This window comes from Ranitomeya imitator, chromosome 5 (genome assembly GCF_032444005.1).
Source record: "Ranitomeya imitator isolate aRanImi1 chromosome 5, aRanImi1.pri, whole genome shotgun sequence".
Classification (NCBI taxonomy): domain Eukaryota; kingdom Metazoa; phylum Chordata; class Amphibia; order Anura; family Dendrobatidae; genus Ranitomeya; species Ranitomeya imitator.
In genome coordinates, this window is record NC_091286.1 from 190,405,628 (window position 1) to 190,426,853 (window position 21,226).

Consider the following 21,226-nt stretch of genomic DNA (forward strand, 5'->3'; position numbering starts at 1 on the left):
ACAGGTGAACAGGAGAATCCTCCGGTAGGTCCTTGGGAAGGAGTGCTAATGAGCAGTGCTATTACACTTGCCTCACTATCATATAATTATTCAGTAAACAACCTAGCCAAATTAACATTACATAAAAGCAAATAATATATATATATATATATATATATATATATATATATATATATATATATATATATATATATATATATAATCTCACAGTTTTCAGTATCATCTCTATGGTGACAACACACACATCTACATCTCTGGACCAGATATCACCACCCTACTAACCAGAATCCCTCAATGTCTATTTCATCCTTCTTCTCCGCTAGATTTCTAAAACTTAACATGGACAAAACAGAATTCATCGTCTTTCTCCTATCTCACGCGACCCCCCCCAACGAACCTATCCATTACAGTAAACGGCTGCCCTCTCTCCCCAGTCCCACAAGCTCGCTGTCTCGGGGTAATCCTTGACACTGATCTCTCCTTCAAACCGCATATCCAAGCCCTTTGCACTTCCTGCCGCCTTCAACTCAAAAATATTTCACGGATCCGTACGTTCCTAAACCAACAAGATTTCTCTCGCGTGTCACCCCTACTCTGGAACTCTCTACCACAACATATTAGACTCTCACCTACCATCGAAACCTTCAAAAAGAACCTGAAGACCTACCTCTTCCGGCAAGCCTACAACCTGCAATAATCACCGATCGATCAAGCCACTGCACGACCAGCTCTTTCCTCACCTACTGTATCCTCACCCATCCCTTGTAGATTGTGAGCACTCGCGGGCAGGGTCCTCTCTCCTCCTGTACCAGTTGTGACTTGTATTATTCAAGATTATTGTACCTATTTTTATTATGTACACCCCTCCTCACATGTAAAGCACCATGGAATAAATGGCGCTATAATTATAAAAAATAATAATAATATTTGTTACTAGGGTCAAGTCATTTTTGCAGGCAACTGAACAGGGAGCTCCAAGAGTCAATGTTATTGGTGGGCCTTTGCTAACCCAGTCCGACACTGGACCCAAATATCATGGGGAAACTCGGTGACTCGATCATAAGAGCAAAGTCCCCTTTGATCAATGTTGTGGTCCCCTATAACCGCAGTAATCAGAGGAGTTACCATTCAGGTAAGTTTTATTTTACCCCTTCACGACATGCGCCGTATATATGTGGCACATGTCGGGTCTCCCGCTTTGATGTGGGCTCCAGCGCTGAGCCGTCATCTTTTTCAGCACTTGACAGCTGATTTGATCAGCAGACATGTGCCCCTAACAGCTGCGGGTGGAATCACTATCCGCTCATCACTGTTAACATGTTAAGTGCTGCTGTCAGTCTCTGACTGTAGCATTTATAATGCACGCATCGGAATCGCATCACAAACCACACCCATCGGCGCCCCCGCCACCGACGCGCGTTTCGCCTCTTTCTCAAGGACTGTACCTTGAGAAAGAGGCGAAACGTGCATCGGTGGCGGCGTGGACACTGATCCTGACACACTGATATCATGGGTAAGCAACTAATTTAGTTTGGGACCCAGTCTTTGGAATGTTATAGCGCGCAGACTTACTTGGTCATCTGGTTACCAGTTTATTCCTGACTTTTCGGTCTCTCTCTTTGTGGCACTTGAGCACCTTACCCATGTTTAATATTTAACATCTTTGGTCAGGATATGTGTGTCCTGTTATTGCCTGATCCTAGTCTATTTACCTGTTGTACATTATTATTTTCTTAATAAATTGATTTTTGTATTACTTTTGGACTTTTTTACTCCGTTTTTTTCATATGTTTCATATCATGTCTGGGAGTGTCCATGTGGTGTATCTTTGAGACGTCCACATGGGTTTTGGTCTCTGTGGCACCCCTTCATAATGCTACGTCATCATCTCGCGAGACCGCAATGCAAGTCCCAGAGCGCCACGATAAGCGGGAAAGGCGCCGGAAGGTGAGTATATAATGATTTTTTTTTTTTATTTTTAACATTAGATCTTTTTACTATTGATGCTGGCGGCTGTGACCAATCAGCGACGTAGGATTTCCATGACAGACAGAAAGACAGACAGACAAACAGACGGAAGTGCCCCTTAGACAATTATACATAGATTTAAGCTGGATTTACACATGAAATATCTGTTGGTCAATTAATCATCCAGGAGCTCTCTCTACCATAAAAGTGCTGCTTTCCAGGTCTATCTATGATATAGTGACTGCCAGATGATTGTTCTTTCCCCACAGAACAGTAAGGACCTGAAGCTGAATTTCAGCAAGCTTCTCTCCCCTGACATCACATATTGAAGGAGTGTCAGTAGGCCCTAATACATATCTGCTTTTATCTGTATTTAGGGCACTTATGTTTGAACTGAAATGATCTGGATAATTTAATAATTTCTCAAGTAAAATGTTTTATTCTTACTACTTTTGCAAATTCCATGTTTATTCTGTTTATATTGCAGACCATTCTGAAAGGATGCACTGGGGATATGTTACTAAATGAAAATGACAATTTTTGCCCCTATTATGAAACAACTGCTGTAATTCAAGATATTGGATTACTGGAACAACTGCTCTTAGATTGGAAACTTTGGTCTAAGGGAGAGGTATATATTACAATAAGCTAATCTGTTATTTAGCTCTGAAGTTGTTTTTTTTTTACCTAAAACTATTTAAAGAGAGCCTGTCTGCAGGATTTTGCTAAGTAAACTACAGGCATTGTCATGTTGGCGCTGTTATACTGACTAAAATGATACCTGGAATGAAGAAATCCGTCTTCTGGTTCTTGTGTTATCAGTGTTAGAAGTTTTTAGTGATTGATACACACGTGCTCTGGGGCAGGACTGTAGGCAGAGTCTTATCTTCCTACTTTAGGCCAGAGAAACCAAGGAAAGACCTGTCCACGGGCCCTCTCTGGAGCACGAGCATGTTCTTAATCATAGAGATAGTCAGTGATAGAGGTAGAGAAAGGGGCAGACAGACACAGCCCCCTCCAGGGACCCCTCCACAGCAGCACAAAGGATGTGAGAGACCCTGCCACAGCTGCATCGGTCAGAAGAGAGTATGTCCACGACCCCACCACAGCAGCACAGAGGAGCAGAGCAGCAAAGAGTATGTCATAGTCCCCACCACAGCATCTGTCTCTGTCATTCTCTCCCTGTGTTTCTGTCTGTCTCTCTGTCTGTCTCTTTCTGTCTCTCTCTGTCTCTTTCTGTCTTTCTTTCTATCTTTCTGTCTTTCTTTCTGACCGTCTCTCTTTCTGTCTCATTCTTTCTGTCTCTCTTTGCCTTTCTTTTTCTGTCTCTCTTTCATGTACATCAACCACTCATACATGCACAGCCCCCTCCAGAGACCCTGCCACAGCAGCACAAAGTATGTCAGCGAACCCTTCACAGCATCTCTGTCTCTCTCTCTGCCTCTTTGCTGTCTGTCTCTGTGTCTCTTTGTCTGTTTCTCTATGATGAGAGAGATACTTGTTCTTCGGTGCGAGCTTGTGGGCTAGTCTTTTTCTTGGTGCTCCAGCCTAGAGCACAAAGAAAATAATCTACACACAGGCCCTTATCGAAGCAGAAGCATATCATTAAATGAAAACTTTAAACAAAAATTACACAAAACCCACAAAACAGATTTTTTCCCCACATGTATCATTTTAATCAGTATAAAATCCACGGCCCCTTCCTAGTCTATTAACATTAGTCTGCAGTTGTCCGCCAAGCCTTTGATGGTTATTAATAATAGGAGGAACCCCGCATCATTTTTTTCAAGGTTCCCACCTTGCAGTAACCAGCAAAGGTGATGCAGACAGTTGTTAGATGAAATTAATTGCCTGGGAAGCTTCATGTTTACTAACCCTTGCCAGGCTGTTAAGACCAGCTCTCAGCTGTCTGCTTTCTCTCAGCTGGATATTAAAAATTAGGGGGACACTACGCCATTTTTTTCCATTTATTTATTTAATTTGGAAATAAAAGTACAGAAAACTACACATGTAAAGCACTGATTATATATCTCAATGACATCTATCTATTTATCTTTATATAAAATATTTTATTAGTTGGAAAACTAGCTTGAAACACAAAGTTTCTCAAAGTATTGCATAGGAAAATATTAGACCAAATATAAAACCTTGAGAAATATATTAAGCATATTATGAGACTTGTTAATATTAAACAAAATCTGGACTAGAGAAGAAAATATTAACCCTTGGGTACAGAAAGTTTTCAGACCCCTTTAAATTTTTCACTCTTTGTTTCATTGCAGCCATTTGATAAATTCAAAAATGTTAATTTTTTCACATTAATGTATACTCTGCTCCCCATCTTGATTAAAAAAAAACAGAAATGTAGACATTTTTGCAATTTTAACGAAAAAGAAAAACTGAAATATCACATGGTCATAAGCATTCAGACCCTTTGCTCAGACACTCATATTTAAGTCACATGCTGTCCATTTCCTTGTGATCCTCCTTGAGATGGTTCTACTCCTTCATTGGAGTCCAGCTGTGTTTAAATAAACAGATAAGACTTGATTTGGAAAGGCACAGACCTGTCTATATAAGATTTCACAGTTCATAGTGCATGCCAGACCAAATGAGAATCATGAGGTCAAAGGAACTGGCCAAGGAGCTCAGAACAGAGACAGAATTGTGGCAAGGCACAGATCTGGCAAAGGTTACAACAGAATTACTGCAGTACTCAAAGTTCCTAAGAGCACAGTGGCCTCCATAATCCTTACATGGAAGAAGTTTGGGACCACAAGAAGTCTTCCTAGACCTGGACGTCCAGCCAAACAGAGCAATCGTGGGAGAAGAGCCTTGGTGAGAGAGGTAAGAAGAACCCCAAGATCACTGTGGCTGAGCTCCAGAGATGCAGTAGGGAGATGGGAGAAAGTTCCACAAAGTCAACTATCACTGCATCCCTCCACCAGTCGGGCCTTTATGGCAAAGTGGCTCGACGGAAGCCTCTCCTCAGTGCAAGACATATGAAAGCCCACATACAGTTTGCTAGAAAACACATGAAGGACTCCCAAAACGAGAAATAAGATTCTCTCGTCTGATGAGACAAAGATAGACTTTTTTCGTGATAATTCTAAGGCTGGGTTCACATTGCGCTAGGTGTGTCCGTCTAACGGACTCGTTTTTAAGTAGTAAAAACGCAATGTAACGCACATACTAACGCGCCCATAGACTTGCATTGTCTGACGCATCGTGACGCATCCCTAAATTGGTATGCGTTTGTCACATAACGTTTTTTTTCTGACGGACCTTCAACGCGGCTTGCAGCGTTTTCGGGTCCGGCCAAGCTAACGCACTACTAACGGAAGCGTTCATTCTGCCATAGAAGGCTATGGCAAACGCAGTCAGACGCAAATCATGAAAAATTTCCAAATAGAACCACACGTTTTAATAGCGTTTGAGGGTGGTCACATGTGGTCATGTGACAGGAAATGTGACTTTGGCCATTAAAATATTCCGCGAACACAAAGTCTCCTGCACGTGACAGAGTGTTTTGCCGTAGCTCTTATAAATTGTAAGTACATTTCTATATATTATATATCTCTGTATACATCATGGGAGTCTGTAATGTCCGTCGGATGTGTGTGTACTAAAAATGTATTGTTTTGTTGCACACAGATGTCGGATACAGATGTCAGCAGCAGCAGCGTGTCTGCGATTTTTTCTTCTGAGTCGGTAGGCTTGCACTTTAAAAAACCATGTTGTGTGAAACTCCATTGTATTGAGCTAGGCATAACAATCCTGTTTATTGTTTTATTGTGAATAGGAGTCTTCTGAGCCCGAGGCTGCTAGACCTCCCCCCAAAAAACACGCAAAAACAACAAAGGTACATAGCACACATGTTGAATTTTTCAGGCATAAATTTATTGATCCAATGAATGTTAACATTATTTAATGTTAAAATATTTTTTTTTACATTTTACATACACAATAGGTTGTGGCACAAGGAGGACAAAAAAGAAAAAAGGTCCCTAGACATCTGTCGTCGCCACAACTGCCAGTGGTAAATATAAAACTAGAAATATTCTATCCAATATTTACCAACAATCTATCTATTCACTTTCTATCTACTATATCTATAAACTATCTATCAACTATCTATCGCTCCATCTATTTGTCTATCTATATCTATGTATCTATCTATCAATATCTATGTATCTATCTATCTATCTATCTATCTATCTATCTATATCTAGCTATCTATATCTATGTATCTATCTATATATCTATCTATCAATATCTATCTATCAATCTATATCTATCTATCTATGTATCTATCTATCTATCAATATCTATGTATCTATCTATCTATCTATATATCTATCAATATCTATGTATCTATCTATCTATCTATCAATGTATATCTATCTATCTACATCTATCTATCTATATATCTATATATTGCTATATCTATGTATCTATCTATCTCTGTATATATGAATATGGCCATCCAGTGAAATTGACACTATCAACATAACGTTTTGTGTTTACATAGTCCAAGTCAGCGACAAAAAAAAAAAAAGGATTGTCGTTGACGAAGAGCCATTGACTATCCACAATGAGACACTTATTAACCTTGTGGAAGTCAACCCCTCCATATGGGACCAGAGCGACAGCTCCCACCATGACATCGTGAAGAACCGGAAGTTGTGGGATCAAATAATCTGTCACTTTGATCCCCGATACATGAAGAAGTCGACAACCTCAAAGAAAAAAATTGGTAAATATTGGTGACGTAACATCGGAAAATGTTTAAAAAAAAAAAAAAATTTCTATCCTATCAACCTATCCACTTGTTGTCTGCTATCTATCTCTCAATTATCAACTATCTGTACACTATATATCTATCTATCTATACACTATTTCTACACTATTTCTTATCTAACAACTATCTATCTACTATTTATATATCAACTATCGTAGCAAACTATGAACAATTTTTCCTATATCTTAACACAATCTACTATTTTTATATATATATATTTTTTTTTTAATTTAAAGCCGATGCTGTCCATACCCGTTGGAAGTCCATCCGCGATCGCTTTGTCCGTGACTACCGGAACAGTCAGAATGCACCAAGCGGATCAAGTGGCAAACGGGTGACACCGTATGTGCATTATGACCAACTGCTCTTTCTTCAGAAAACAGTGTCTCAGCGCTCGTAAGTACAAGAAGGTCTGTGTGCGAGACTAAATTGTTTAAAGGAAAATAAGTAATTTTTGTTTTTGGGTTACAGCACGATATGCAGTACCGCTGCTCCTAGACCAGCAGAGGAACTTGAGCCTTCTTCAGTGGAACCAACGCAACCTGAAGATGTGTCTGGCATCAGCGAGCCACGATCTGCGGATAGAAGCACTGTTGCTGCAGGTGTGAGTGCCCGGTTGCAATCACAGCGTGGACGCAAGCGAGCATCTCAAAAAGATGAAGCAGATGCAATTATCGTGGATGGACTCCAACGGGTAGAGGACATGTGTCGCAGTGAGCTCAAAGACCTGAGACGAGAAATTACCGAGCTGCAAGCACGCGAGTCTGTCTACTCTGCTAATGAGTGGAAGCTACTTTTATTATCCTATGTGCCTGTAGTACAAAATATCCCGGCACATAGAAACCTTATGTTTCGACAAAGACTTAACGAGCTTGTAGAGGAATTTGTGGGCACCGAGGAACCCGCTCCATCGGGAAGAAGAAGACTGGACATGCCGCCCTACAACCCTCAATATAGAGGCCGGGGTGAAACGAGCGTGGAACCTCAAAGACAATGTAGCAGTCCATCATATAGTTGGGCAGACAATACTCCCGTGCAGTACCAAAGTCTTTAGTACAGTTCACTGTCCACAGCCAGGTGCAATTACCGCATTGGAATTTTTTTTTTTTGGGGGGGGGGGGGGGGTTTTGTTGTTAATTTCTATTTTCCTTTTTTTTTTCATCCCTATGGGATATCATATGTTACACCTGTGTACCAACAGTTTGTTGGGAAAATACAAAAACATTTAGTAAACTGTTTCAAATTTCAGATTCTTGTATGACTTTAACTTTAACTTTTTACACGACATAAGGTAACTTTTTACACGACATCAGGTTAAACAACATAACTTTTTACACTACGTAACTTTTTACACGACATCAGGTTAAACAACATAACTTTTTACACTACGTAACTTTTTACACGACATCAGGTTAAACAACATAACTTTTTACACTACGTAACTTTTTACACGACATCAGGTTAAACAACATAACTTTTTACACTACGTAACTTTTTACACGACATCAGGAAGACTTTAAATTATTTTCACACGTCTCTGTCTTGCCATGGAACCTGGCCTTCATGTGTGAAGTAGTGTGCAAATTGATCACGAATCCTCATTATTTGTGATGCAGAACGAACTGTAGTCGATTCAATGCTACTGAGGTTCGACTCACAATCATTGGGGTCTACCAACTGGGGTTCATGTCTCGCCACAAAATTGTGCAGACAGATGCATGCCTTCACAACACGGTCCACATTGTCTGGTTGCAGTTGCATGCAGGTTAGTAAAATCCGCCATTTTAATGTCAAAATCCCAAAGGCACACTCCACATAACGTCTAGCCCGGCTCAAGCGATAATTAAAAATGCGCCTGTTGGAGTCTAGACTACGGCTTGAGTAGGGCTTGAGGAGATTTTGTCCTAGTTGGAAGGCCTCATCACCAACTAAAACATAGGGCAAACTTGGGCCTTCGGTCCCCGGAAGAGGTCGTGATGACGGTATGTTTAAACTTTGGCTGTACAAACATTGGCCCATGTTGGAGTCTCTGAATACTCTGGAATCGTTAGTCCGGCCATAAGCTCCAATATCCACAGCAACAAAACGGTACCTGGCATCCGCAATCGCCATCAATACTATAGAAAAGTATTTCTTATAGTTATAGTAGAGGAAACCACTATGTGCAGGTTTCTGAATCCGAATGTGCTTTCCGTCCACGGCACCAATACAATTGGGGAAATTAGCCACATCCTCGAACTGTTGGGAAATTGCTAGCCACATTTCTGATGTTGGTGTTGGTAGCACAAGTGGTTGCAAGTTGTTCCAAATGGCATCACAAGTTTCCCGAACCAGTTGACAAATTGTTGACTTCCCAAGTCGAAACTGGTAATGCAGTGACGCAAAAGTTTCTCCGGTAGCCAGATATCTGTTGACATTCAAAAACAAAAAAAAATAAATTAGGATTTTAATGATCATCTAAAGGCTAGTTTACAATATAATATACAATTGCAAAATGAACATTAGGCCACACGATACCGAGATCTAGTCTTTGTCAATAGAATGATTAAAAAAATGTATAATTACCTCACAGTCACTACTAAACGTTGCTCCGCACTGATGCTTTCACGAAAAGTGCTGCGATGATGATGTATCTCATCCTTCACATGTGAGAGCAGAACATCAAAGGTCTCAATGGACATCCGTAGATAGCGTTGGAATTTGAAGGGATGATCCCGAAGCTGCACATACAGGATGTGAAAGGCACCATATGTACTCTGCAAGAAATTCACTTCGTGGATCCAATATCTCCTTTGCGAACTACGCTTTCTCTGCCGAAGTCGCAACCGCATCAAGCGAAATCTGACGAGCTCAGACACAAACATCTTGCTAGCAGAAGTTCACTCAATGCTTTCAAAATGGAGAATGAGTCTGTGCCCACAACCGACAATGACAAAAGGGAAAAAAAAAAAAAAAGAACAACTTTATTGACAGTGACAAACGCAGACAAACGGATACTTCGTAAACGGACATAAAAATGAAAAAACGCGATCACATGCGTTAACGCTAGCGTTACCGTGACGACGAATTTCACATATTTTTGCTCCGTTTCTGTACATGCGTTTAACGCATCCGTTTAACGCCATGTACTTGACGCAATGTGAACCTAGCCTAAGCAGTATGTGTGGAGAAAATCAGGCACTGCTCATCACCTGCCCAATACAATCCCACCAGTGAAACATGGCGGTGGCAGCATCATGCTATGGAGTGTTTTTCAGCTGCAGGGACAGGACGACTGGTTGTCATTGAAGGAAACATGAATGCAGCCAAGTACAGAGATATTCTCAATGAAAACCTCTTCCAGAGTGCCCTGGACCTCTGACTTGGCCGAAGGTTCACCTTCCAATAAGATAATAACCCTAAGCACAGAGCTAAAATAACAAAGGAGTGGCTTCAGAACAACTCTGTGACCTCTCTTGACTGGCCCAGCCAGAGCCCTGACTTAAACCCAATTGAGCATCTCTGGAGAGATCTGAAAATGGCTGTTCACCATCTAACCTGAAGTTGCTGGAGAGGATCTGCAAGGAAGAATGACAGAGGATTCCCAAATCCAGGTGTGAAAAACTTGTTGCATCATTCCCAAGAAGACTCATGGTTGTACTAGCTCAAAAGGATGCTTCTACTCAATACTGAGCAAAGGGTCCGAATACTTATGGCCTTGTGATATTTCAGTTTTTCTTTTTTAATAAATTTGCAAACATTTCTACATTTCTGGGTTTTTTTCAGTCAAGATGGGGTGCAGAATGTACATCAATGAGAAAAAATGAACTTTTTTGAATTTTACAAATGGCTGCAATGAAACAAAGAGTGAAAAATGTAAATGTATGAATACTTTCTGTACCCACTGTATATCAATGTGTACTGTCAATATGAATCCCGAAGCATCTGCCCACCATAGGAACCTACTGTAAAGAGACGTTACTGCATGGTATACATCTCTTTGCAGTGTCCCCTTGTATAGGGAAGTGCAATCTGCTTCATTTTTCTATACAGTAACTGTATAATTGAGATTTATGAACATTTGACACACACTGCTGAAGAAGCCACATGTTGGTGCAAGACATGGGGTCTGTAGTCTCTCCCTTTATTCATACTCACATGCCTCTTTTTCATGATCTGAGATCCTTACTACTTATTTGAATTTGCCATATTTATGTGTTCTTTTTATTTTAATAGAGTTGTTCTTGTTATATTTAGCCGTCATCATTTTTGGACATATTACCAATGCATATATCTTGGAGGGAGCTAGTCTATGTGTCCACACTAATATTCTGTTGTGGAGATTGTATTTTCTACAAAGACAAATCCTTTTTTGTCTTTGATTTTGAATTGGTTTGAATATGCACTTTTTTTTGTTGATTAATATCAACCAAATAAAGCTTTATATTTTTCAGTATTCAGATAGTTTGTTCTCTTTTATGGGTTCTGGTGCTCCTTTACACCAAGAATCTTCCGTTTTGGTCATACAGGCAGAGACACGTACACACAGACAGACAAACACACTTCTGGACTTACTACCAGTCTATCTCCTCTTTAGTTCTCTGAGTTCCGCAGAGTACAGGACCTGTGGTGACATCATGGTCACATGACTTTTCCATGATGGGGATGTCACCAAAGGTCCTGCAGTCTCCACATCGGAAGCTACACTGATAATGCTATTAGCAGTGTAACTCCTTCTGTATACTCTGGGGCACCTAAATGGATTGGAAGCTCTTGGCAATTGCCTAGTTAATTCCCCCTAACGCTGGCTCTTGTCATAGCAGCCATGGTACATGCACAAGATAGAAGTTTTGTCCTAAAAATTACATATACAAACTGCAAATAAAACAACCAAACAACACAGATAATGAAGGTGGAACTTGAAGATGTTACCAAGAAAGTTTAGAACCATTGGATGAGTAGTAAAGAAAAAAGTATGAAAATGACAATATGCAGAATTGCAAAACATTTTTTATAATTAAACATCCATATAAACACAAGAAATAAACTGATGAAAATACATGATAAGGTATTTCTTGTTTAGCAGATGCCAAAAAGTCAATCCAGGCATGCACTATAATTTATTCCAGTTTTTGGAATTAATTATAGTAAATAGTAAATTTTTCAGGTTTCATATGGTTTTCCACTTAAAGAGAACCTGTGATAAGTACATTATATTTGTTCACGAAGGGAACAAAAAAGGGAACCTGTCACCACTTTTCTGTCCTGCCAGCTAAAAATATCATTTTATTCAGTGTCAGCTATGCATTCCCTAAAAACTTATGTAGCCCCCTGACTCCCCATGTATCACCCATAAATGCCTTTTATATTTCTCCCGCGATGTATGCTAATAGGGTACATCCGTTCCAATGGGTGTGGCTTTGGTTCACTCACTCCACCCCTCTCCTTGGCTGCTGCATGCAGTCTGTAAGTACTCGGGCAGAAATCCGAGAGTGGACCCTCTGGGTCGTGACTCTAGAGCCCCCGGGTTCGAGCGGACCAGATGGAATCACCCCCTATACAGGGAGTGTTAAGAGCAGGACCTCGGGGGAATGGAGACACAACAGCTAGAGCCAAAGGGGCGACCCAAGATAAAGAAGGAAACCACAGGCTATAAGGATGGCAGGGAACAATAGGAAAACAAGACTTAACTGAAAATGACTGGAACACGGAACGGCAGAACACAGCAGGAACACGGACTGGCAGGACTCAGCAGGTACACGGACCGGAAGGACTCCGCAGGAACACGGACAGGCAGGACACAGCAGGAACACGGGCTGGCAGAACACAGCAGGAACACGGACTGGCAGGATACAGCAGGAACACGGACTGGCAGGATACAGCAGGAACACGGACTGGCAGGATACAGCAGGAACACGGACTGGCAGGATACAGCAGGAACACGGACTGGCAGGATACAACAGGAACACGGACTGGCAGGATACAGCAGGAACACGGACTGGCAGGATACAGCAGGAACACGGACAGGCAGGACACAGCAGCAACACGGACAGGCAAGACACAGCAGGAACACGGGCTGGCAGGACACTGAGACAAAGTAAAGACTGGGCTGAGAGAAGACACTGGTACAGGGGAGCCTAGGGCATAGGGACACTGACGGCAGACAGTGCACCTACAAAGCAAAGGCGTCTTACCTAGGGAGACGCCGGGAAGAAATACCCGATGGGCGCCGCCATGTTGGGGCGGAGCCACCGGGTCGCGACCTCCCAGAAGGCTCTGCGATGGAGGAGACGCGACCGCGCATGCGCAGAGGGACCGGACGCCGTAGGCCGGCGAAGGAGGAAGCAGAGCGGCGCTGGACAGGATCGCGAGTGCGCCGAGGGATGGGAGAAGCCGGGTAAGTATGCGCAGCGTTCGTAGAAGCCGGGTAAATATGCGCAGCGTTCGTAACAGTACCCCCCTCCTTAGTCCCCCTCTTTTTAAGGCTAGAAAAGAATCTTTTCATGATAAGAGGAGCATTGATGTTCTCTCGGGGCTCCCAGGACCTCTCCTCAGGGCCAAATCCCTCCCAATCAATCAAAAAATAAGTTTTACCCCTAACTACCTTTTTGGCAAGAATGTCTTTAACATTAAAGATTCCATCAGAAGTACAGAGCTGAGGAGAGGAAGAGGTAGCGGAGTGAAAACTATTAAAGACTGCAGGCTTGAGAAGAGACACATGGAAGGCATTGGGAATGCGCAAAGAGGCAGGCAACTTCAACTTATAAGAAACATCATTAATGCGACTCAAGATAGGAAAAGGACCAATATAGTGGGGACCCAGTTTGCAAGAGGGAATTTTAAGCTTGATATAGCGAGAGGAAAGCCAAACTTTATCACCCGGAGAATATGGCGGAGCATCCAAACGCCTTTTGTCAGCAAACTTTTTCATATTAAGGCTAGCTCTCTCAAGAGCCACTTTGGTCTCACTCCAAATCGTAGAGAATTCCCGGGACAAGAAATCCGCTGCCGGTACCCCCGAGGAAAGAGAAACAGGAAGAGGAATGTTCAGATGTTGACCATAGACTACAAAAAAGGGAGTTTTGGAGGAAGACTCGCTGGGAAGATTGTTATATGAGAATTCGGCCCAGGGGAGAAGAGAGACCCAGTCATCTTGATGTGCATTGGAGAAATGTCGCAGATATGTAGTCAGGACTTGATTAACTCGCTCCACTTGTCCGTTGGACTGAGGGTGATAGGCGGAAGAGAAGTCCAAGTTAACCTTTAATAGACTGCAAAGAGCTCTCCAAAAACGTGAGGTAAATTGTACTCCACGGTCTGAGACGATATGATGAGGAAAACCATGAAGACGGAAGACTTGGTGTAAACAGATCTTTGCCAACTCAGGAGCGGAAGGCAGACCAGGCAATGCGATGAAGTGAGCCATCTTAGAGAACCGATCTACAACAACCAAGATGACAGAGCAATTCGAGGAACAAGGTAGATCAGTGATGAAGTCCATAGCTATATGACTCCAAGGAACGGAAGGCACAGGCAGAGGATGCAGGAGACCGGAAGGAAGCTGCCTAGGGACTTTATTTTTTGCACAAGAAGGACAAGAAGCGATGAATTTGGTGACGTCTTGTCGGAGAGATGGCCACCAGTAATGCCGAGAGATAAGAGAAAGTGTCTTCTTGACTCCTACATGTCCTGCAATTTTGGAGGAGTGACCCCAACGTAAAACTCTCTCCTTGTCTTGGTTAGCCACAAGAGTCTTGCCAGGAGGAGTTGAAATCACACTTAGAGGAGCAAGAGTGACGATCTTCGCAGGATCAATGATGTGAGCCGGAGAATCCTCAATGTCCAGAGGCTGAAAGGATCTTGAAAGAGCATCTGCTTTGACATTCTTATTTCCGGGTCGGAAATGAAGTTCAAATTCAAATCGTCCGAAGAATAAAGACCATCTGGCTTGTCGTGGATTTAGTCTTTGGGCAGACTGAATATAGGCCAGATTCTTGTGGTCTGTGTAAATGGTGAATGGATGAAGAGCCCCCTCAAGGAGATAACGCCATTCTTCCAAGGCTAGCTTGATAGCCAAAAGTTCTTTATCTCCAATAGAGTAGTTACGCTCAGGAGCGGAAAAGGTTTTAGAAAAAAAACCACAGGTCACCAAACGTCCGGACGAGGATCTTTGCAAAAGTACAGCACCAGCTCCAATAGAGGATGCGTCGACCTCAAGGACAAACGGTCTATTAGCATCAGGACGATGAAGCACAGGGGCCGTAGCGAAGCTTTGTTTGAGACAGAAAGGACTCTTCAGCCTCAGGGGTCCAAAGACTGGAGTTGACTCCCTTGCGAACTAGAGCAGAGATAGGCTTGGTCATGGAAGAAAAATGAGGAACAAATTGTCTATAGTAGTTGGCAAAGCCAAGAAAACGTTGGATTGCTTTTGTTCCAAGAGGACGAGGCCGATTCAGGACAGCAGAAACCTTCTCTGGATCCATCTCTAAGCCAGATCTTGAGACAATATATCCAAGGAAGGGAAGTGAAGATTGTTCAAAGACGCACTTCTCAATCTTAGCGAACAGATGATTCTCTCTTAGCCTTTGCAGAACACGACGGACATCTCGCCTGTGAGTGGAGAGATCCGGAGAAAAGATGAGAATGTCGTCAAGGTAAACCACGACCGAGGAGTAGAGAAGATCCCGAAATACATCGTTCACAAATTCCTGGAAAACCGCGGGGGCGTTGCAGAGACCAAACGGCATAACCAAGTACTCGTAGTGACCGTCACGAGTATTGAAGGCAGTCTTCCACTCATCGCCTGCACGAATACGAACCAAATTATATGCGCCACGTAGATCTAATTTGGTAAAAATGTGCGCACCCCGAAGACGGTCGAAGAGTTCCGAATGAGTGGCAGAGGATATTTGTTCTTCACCGTGATGTTGTTTAGGCCTCGATAATCAATGCAGGGACGGAGAGAACCGTCTTTCTTCTTCACGAAAAAAAACCCTGCTCCGGCCGGAGAAGAAGACTTGCGAATGAATCCTTTAGCAAGATTTTCTTGAATGTACTCAGACATAGCTTGAGTCTCAGCAGGAGAGAGAGGATAGATCCTGCCCCTGGGCGGGTTAGTTCCAGGCACGAGATCTATGGGACAATCATAGAGCCGGTGAGGCGGAAGACCCTCAGCCTCCTTCTTGTTGAAGACATCAGAATAAGCGCTGTATTCACAGGGTAAGGCGGGAAAAGAAGAGGAAGGAGAAGAATTAGAGGAAGATCCCACAGGACACACCGGCAGCAGACAACGTTCCCGACAAAGCTCACCCCAGCGCAAGATATTACCATTGCGCCAATCTAAAATGGGCTCGTGGTTCCGTAACCAAGGAAGACCTAAGAGCAAAGGATGAGACAGACCCGCTAAAACATAAAATGCAATTCTCTCCTTGTGCAGAGCCCCAACCTGAAGTTCCACCTCAAGTGTTACTTGAGTAATGGTCTCCTGTAACGGTTTACCATCCACAGATGCAAGAACCACAGGAGCCTCTAAGGTTTTGACTGGAACGGAGAATTTCAAAACCTCCTCCAACCTAATAAAATTCCCTGCTGCGCCCAAATCCACATACGCATCCAGAGAAATGCCTTTGCCCGATATATGCAAAAGAACGGACAAAGTAAGGGGTTGAGAGGGATCACACACACCTAGGGAGGCCTCTCTTACCTGACCTAGGCGGAGGAGGTTTCCGGACGTTCAGGGCAAGAGCGCAATAAATGAGCAGCACTCCCGCAGTAAAAACATAACCCCTGAGTGCGCCTCTCTTTACGACGTTGTTCGGACATCTTAAGACGGTCCACTTGCATAGGTTCCGGTGCGGACGCCTGAGAGGAGGTTCTAGGCTGAGGACTGAGTGGCTTACGGGTGGCAGAAGAAGGACGAAGAGACCTCCGCTCGCGGGCGCGTTCTTGGAACCGAAGGTCAATACGGGTAGCTAAGGAAATTAATTCCTCCAAAACAGTAGGGGTGTCCCGACCGGCTAACTCATCTTTTATGCGCCCAGAGAGACCCCGCCAGAAAGCACCCACCAACGCCTCATTGTTCCAGCCCAAGTCAGAGGAGAGTGTGCGGAACTGAATAGCGTACTGGCCTACGGATAACGATCCCTGATGGAGAGAAAATAGAGCTTCAGTTGTAGAGGCCAGACGTCCAGGTTCGTCAAAGACAAGACGGAAAGTCTCCAAAAATTCAGACAACCGGGAGACTAGGGGATCGTCTCGCTCCCAGAGTGGATTAACCCATGCCAAGGCGTCACCCTCCAGATGGGAAATCAAAAACGCAACTTTGGACCGATCCGTCGGGTAATGCTGGGGCAGAAGCTCAAAGTGAAGACGGCATTGGTTTAGAAATCCTCGGCAGGACTTAGGATCCCCATTGTACCGAGGCGGTTTAGCCAAGCGGGGTGGAGGGTGGGACGCAGGAGCAGACGTAGAAGCGGCTGTCTGGATGGAAAGCAGCCGATCGTCAATAGAAGACATATAACTAAGTATATGGGCCTGGGTGTCACGCTGCTGAGCTAACTCTTGCTGTAAGCCAACGAGTAGAGCGGCGTTGCCAGGATCAGAGGACTGGAGCGTGGACAAGCGAGAATCCATAGCTTTCATAAAAGACATCATGCGGGACTGATTCTCTCGCAAAAAGAGTAGCTCTTTCTGCGCAGCAGAGGCCCCAGCGGGGTCCATGGCCTTTGCTTACTGTAAGTACTCGGGCAGAAATCCGAGAGTGGACCCTCTGGGTCGTGACTCTAGAGCCCCCGGGGTCGAGTGGACCAGATGGAATCACCCCCTATACAGGGAGTGTTAGGAGCAGGACCTCGGGGGAATGGAGACACAACAGCTAGAGCCAAAGGGGCGACCCAAGATAAAGAAGGAAACCACAGGCTATAAGGATGGCAGGGAATAATAGGAAAACAAGACTTAACTGAAAATGACTGGAACACGGAACGGCAGAACACAACAGGAACACGGACTGGCAGGACTCAGCAGGTACACGGACCGGAAGGACTCAGCAGGAACACGGACAGGCAGGACACAGCAGGAACACGGACAGGCAGGACACAGCAGGAACACGGGCTGGCAGAACACAGCAGGAACACGGACTGGCAGGATACAGCAGGAACACGGACTGGCAGGATACAGCAGGAACACGGACCGGCAGGATACAGCAGGAACACGGACTGGCAGGATACAGCAGGAACACGGACTGGCAGGATACAACAGGAACACGGACTGGCAGGATACAGCAGGAACACGGACTGGCAGGATACAGCAGGAACACGGACAGGCAGGACACATCAGCAACACGGACAGGCAAGACACAGCAGGAACACGGGCTGGCAGGACACTGAGACAAAGTAAAGACTGGGCTGAGAGAAGACACTGGTACAGGGGAGCCTAGGGCATAGGGACACTGACGGCAGACAGTGCACCTACAAAGCAAAGGCGTCTTACCTAGGGAGACGCCGGGAAGAAATACCCGATGGGCGCCGCCATGTTGGGGCGGAGCCACCGGGTTGCGACCTCTCAGAAGGCTCTGCGATGGAGGAGACGCGACCGCGCATGCGCAGAGGGACCGGACGCCATGAGCCGGCGAAGGAGGAAGCAGAGCGGCGCTGGACAGGATCGCGAGTGCGCCGAGGGATGGGAGAAGCCGGGTAAGTATGCGCAGCATTCGTAGAAGCCGGGTAAATATGCGCAGCGTTCGTAACACAGTCATTGACGTGGATGATGCAGATCTCTGCCCTCTGCTGGTTGTCCTCATATGAACTCGAGCCAGGGAGCTTTCTAGGAAAGTTCCCATGATCTAGGAACAACCAGCAGAGGGCGCCTCACCGCAAATGCAGGTAAATATAGGTCATTGACCTACTTTACCTTAATTCTCCGGGGTTTTGCAGACATGAGCAAAGTTGCATTAGCAAAGCTCGTGGCTGCAAAATATTTTAACCCCTTCAGATGGATTTACATTGTTGGACTTTACAGATCTACGGAAGGTAAGGATATTGTTGGTTTATTATGTTTTTTTTGTTACAGAACGAGGGTCTTCAGTGATTGGATTGGGCGTTCAATAAAATATTACAACAACCTTTGTTTTTATTTCATTAAAATAATTTTTAATAATGTGTTTGTGTATTTTTTTTAACCCTTTACTAGTATTGGATTAATAATGGATAGGTGTCATAATTGACGCCTCTCCATTATTAATTTGGCTTAATGTCACCTTACAATAGCAAGGTGACATTAACCCTTCATTACCCCATATCCCACCGCTACACGGGAATGGGAAGAGAGTGGCCAAGTGCCAGAATAGGCGCATCTTCCAGATGTGCCTTTTCTGGGGTGGCTGGGGGCAGATGTTTTTAGCCAGGGGGGGCCAATAACCATGGACCCTCTCCAGGCTATTAATATCTGCCCTCAGTCACTGGCTTTACTACTCTGGCGGAGAAAATTGTGCGGGAGCCCACGCCAATTTTTTCCGCCATTTAACCCCTTAATTTACTAGCTAGAACGGCCAAATTTTGCATAGACACACTACTAACATTAGTAGTGTGGAATATGCAAAAAAATGGTGATATGAATGGTTTACTGTATGTAAACCAGGTCTCATATCATGTCGGGTTTTAGGAAGGAGAAAGCAAAAGCCGGTAATTGAATTACCGGCTTTAAAGCTGTCTAGCGCTGGAAGAAATATTAATATATATATATATGTGTCTCACTGACATATATATATATATATATATATATATATATATATATATATATATATACCTATTCTATGTGTACACATTTATTCTACCTATTCTACTGGAAGATGTCAGTGTGATTTTACTGTACACCGCAATGAATTACCGGCTTTTCTCGCTAACACCGCTGCGTATTTCTCGCAAGTCACACTGCTGGTCCGTGTGTAATCCGTATTTTTGGGGCTTCCATAGACTTTCATTGACGTTTTATTTGCGCAATACGGTGACAAACGCAGCATGCTGCGATTTTTACGGCCATAGAAAGCCGTATAATACTGATCAGTTTAATACGGCAGATAGGAGCAGGGGCATAGAGAATAATTGTGCCGTATGTTTTGCGAGTTTTACGGACGTAGTTTCTGCGCTCTTACGTCCGTAAAACTCGCAAGTATGAAGCCGGCCTCTAGCGAATGCATAGCTAACACTGAATAAAATTATATTTTTAGCTGGTAGGACAGAAAAGTGGTGACAGGTTCCCATTTTTGTTCCCTTCGTGAACAAATATAATGTACTTATCACAGGATTGATAAACATGTAAATGATGTGCAAATAATGAAAAAATTGAATCACAATTTTCTATAAATTTCTATTTATTCAGTATGGGAGGTATGCAAGGAAATTTATGCACTTACTGTACTCACCTCGACATTTTATCAATGAGGTTGTCTGAGGAATTTTCTGCCACACTGAATGCTATTGGGCACAAACATCATCAAGATCCGCTACTGCCATCTCCCTTGCAGTTGCCAGCCAGAGGGGTCCTAGATGTCTCAAAACAAGTCTGAAGATGCTACATGCCATGATAGCATGTTTAGGCCACACAAATTGCTCACATTAGTACAGGCAACATGTGGTTACAGTGACCTATTACAGCTTTGCTGCACTGTTGAATACTTGATGCACACCAGCATTTAGTCTGGTGTGTTTAGGACTTTTTAGTCCTATGCTAAATATCAGACAAAAATATAGATACATTTTTTGTGTGCTCTGTATCTGGTTAATATTTAATTTGGAGGAGGAAAGAATCCTGTTTCTATTTGATAGAGTGGACCCCAGAGTCTCAGCCGTAGATCCCCAATAATTACCTATTATTACCAGACACAGCAACTCCCTCTCCTTCCCACATCTGCCAACCAGTTTTCTTTCCAATCTCCAAGCAGCATCACTGTAGAAAATGGCTGTCCTCCAATATAAATCAAGATAAGAAAAATAAAAAATATAATGGTAGGAATATTTTTAACTTTTTAAAAAAATATTTTTATTATTTTTAACCCGTGTGGAGGTATATGGGGCACTAGTCTTAGGAACAGTTAGAGATGATGATGTAGGATAACAATTTCTGGAGATTATGCATTTTCCCTCTCTTGTGTCTGTATTATTTTACATGGCAACAGGTAGAGCTGTTGTCACTTTGCAACTGTATATATACTTTAGAGTTTACTCATTCCTTATTGCTAATTCGATTTCCTTTATTTTTAGGCTGGAGTCTGGGAAACTTTAATGACCTGTTTGGAACTGTTAATCCGAGATACCCATCCTTACAAAGTGTTTAACATAAAACAGTTATTAAAAGCAAAAGTGGTGCATCACTTCCTGCTTGCTTGTCAGGTTCTACAGGTATGTAATTTTATAAGTTTCACCACCGTTAAATTTAATGATATCAGTAATTATTATTGAAGGGGTCTAGACTTCATTTATAGGT

The 21,226-nt window shown here is 43.3% G+C and overlaps 1 protein-coding gene across 2 annotated transcripts in view; it reads left to right on the forward strand.

Moving 5' to 3' along the window:
- LYST (lysosomal trafficking regulator) overlaps positions 1 to 21,226 on the forward strand; it is a 604,516-nt gene that overhangs the window by 239,158 nt on the left and 344,132 nt on the right. For both annotated transcript variants that reach the window (XM_069769439.1, XM_069769441.1), the window contains exons 18-19: positions 2,456 to 2,599; positions 21,004 to 21,141. In XM_069769439.1, coding sequence (XP_069625540.1) covers positions 2,456 to 2,599; positions 21,004 to 21,141 — 282 coding nt within the window. The remainder of the gene's footprint in view (positions 1 to 2,455; positions 2,600 to 21,003; positions 21,142 to 21,226) is intronic.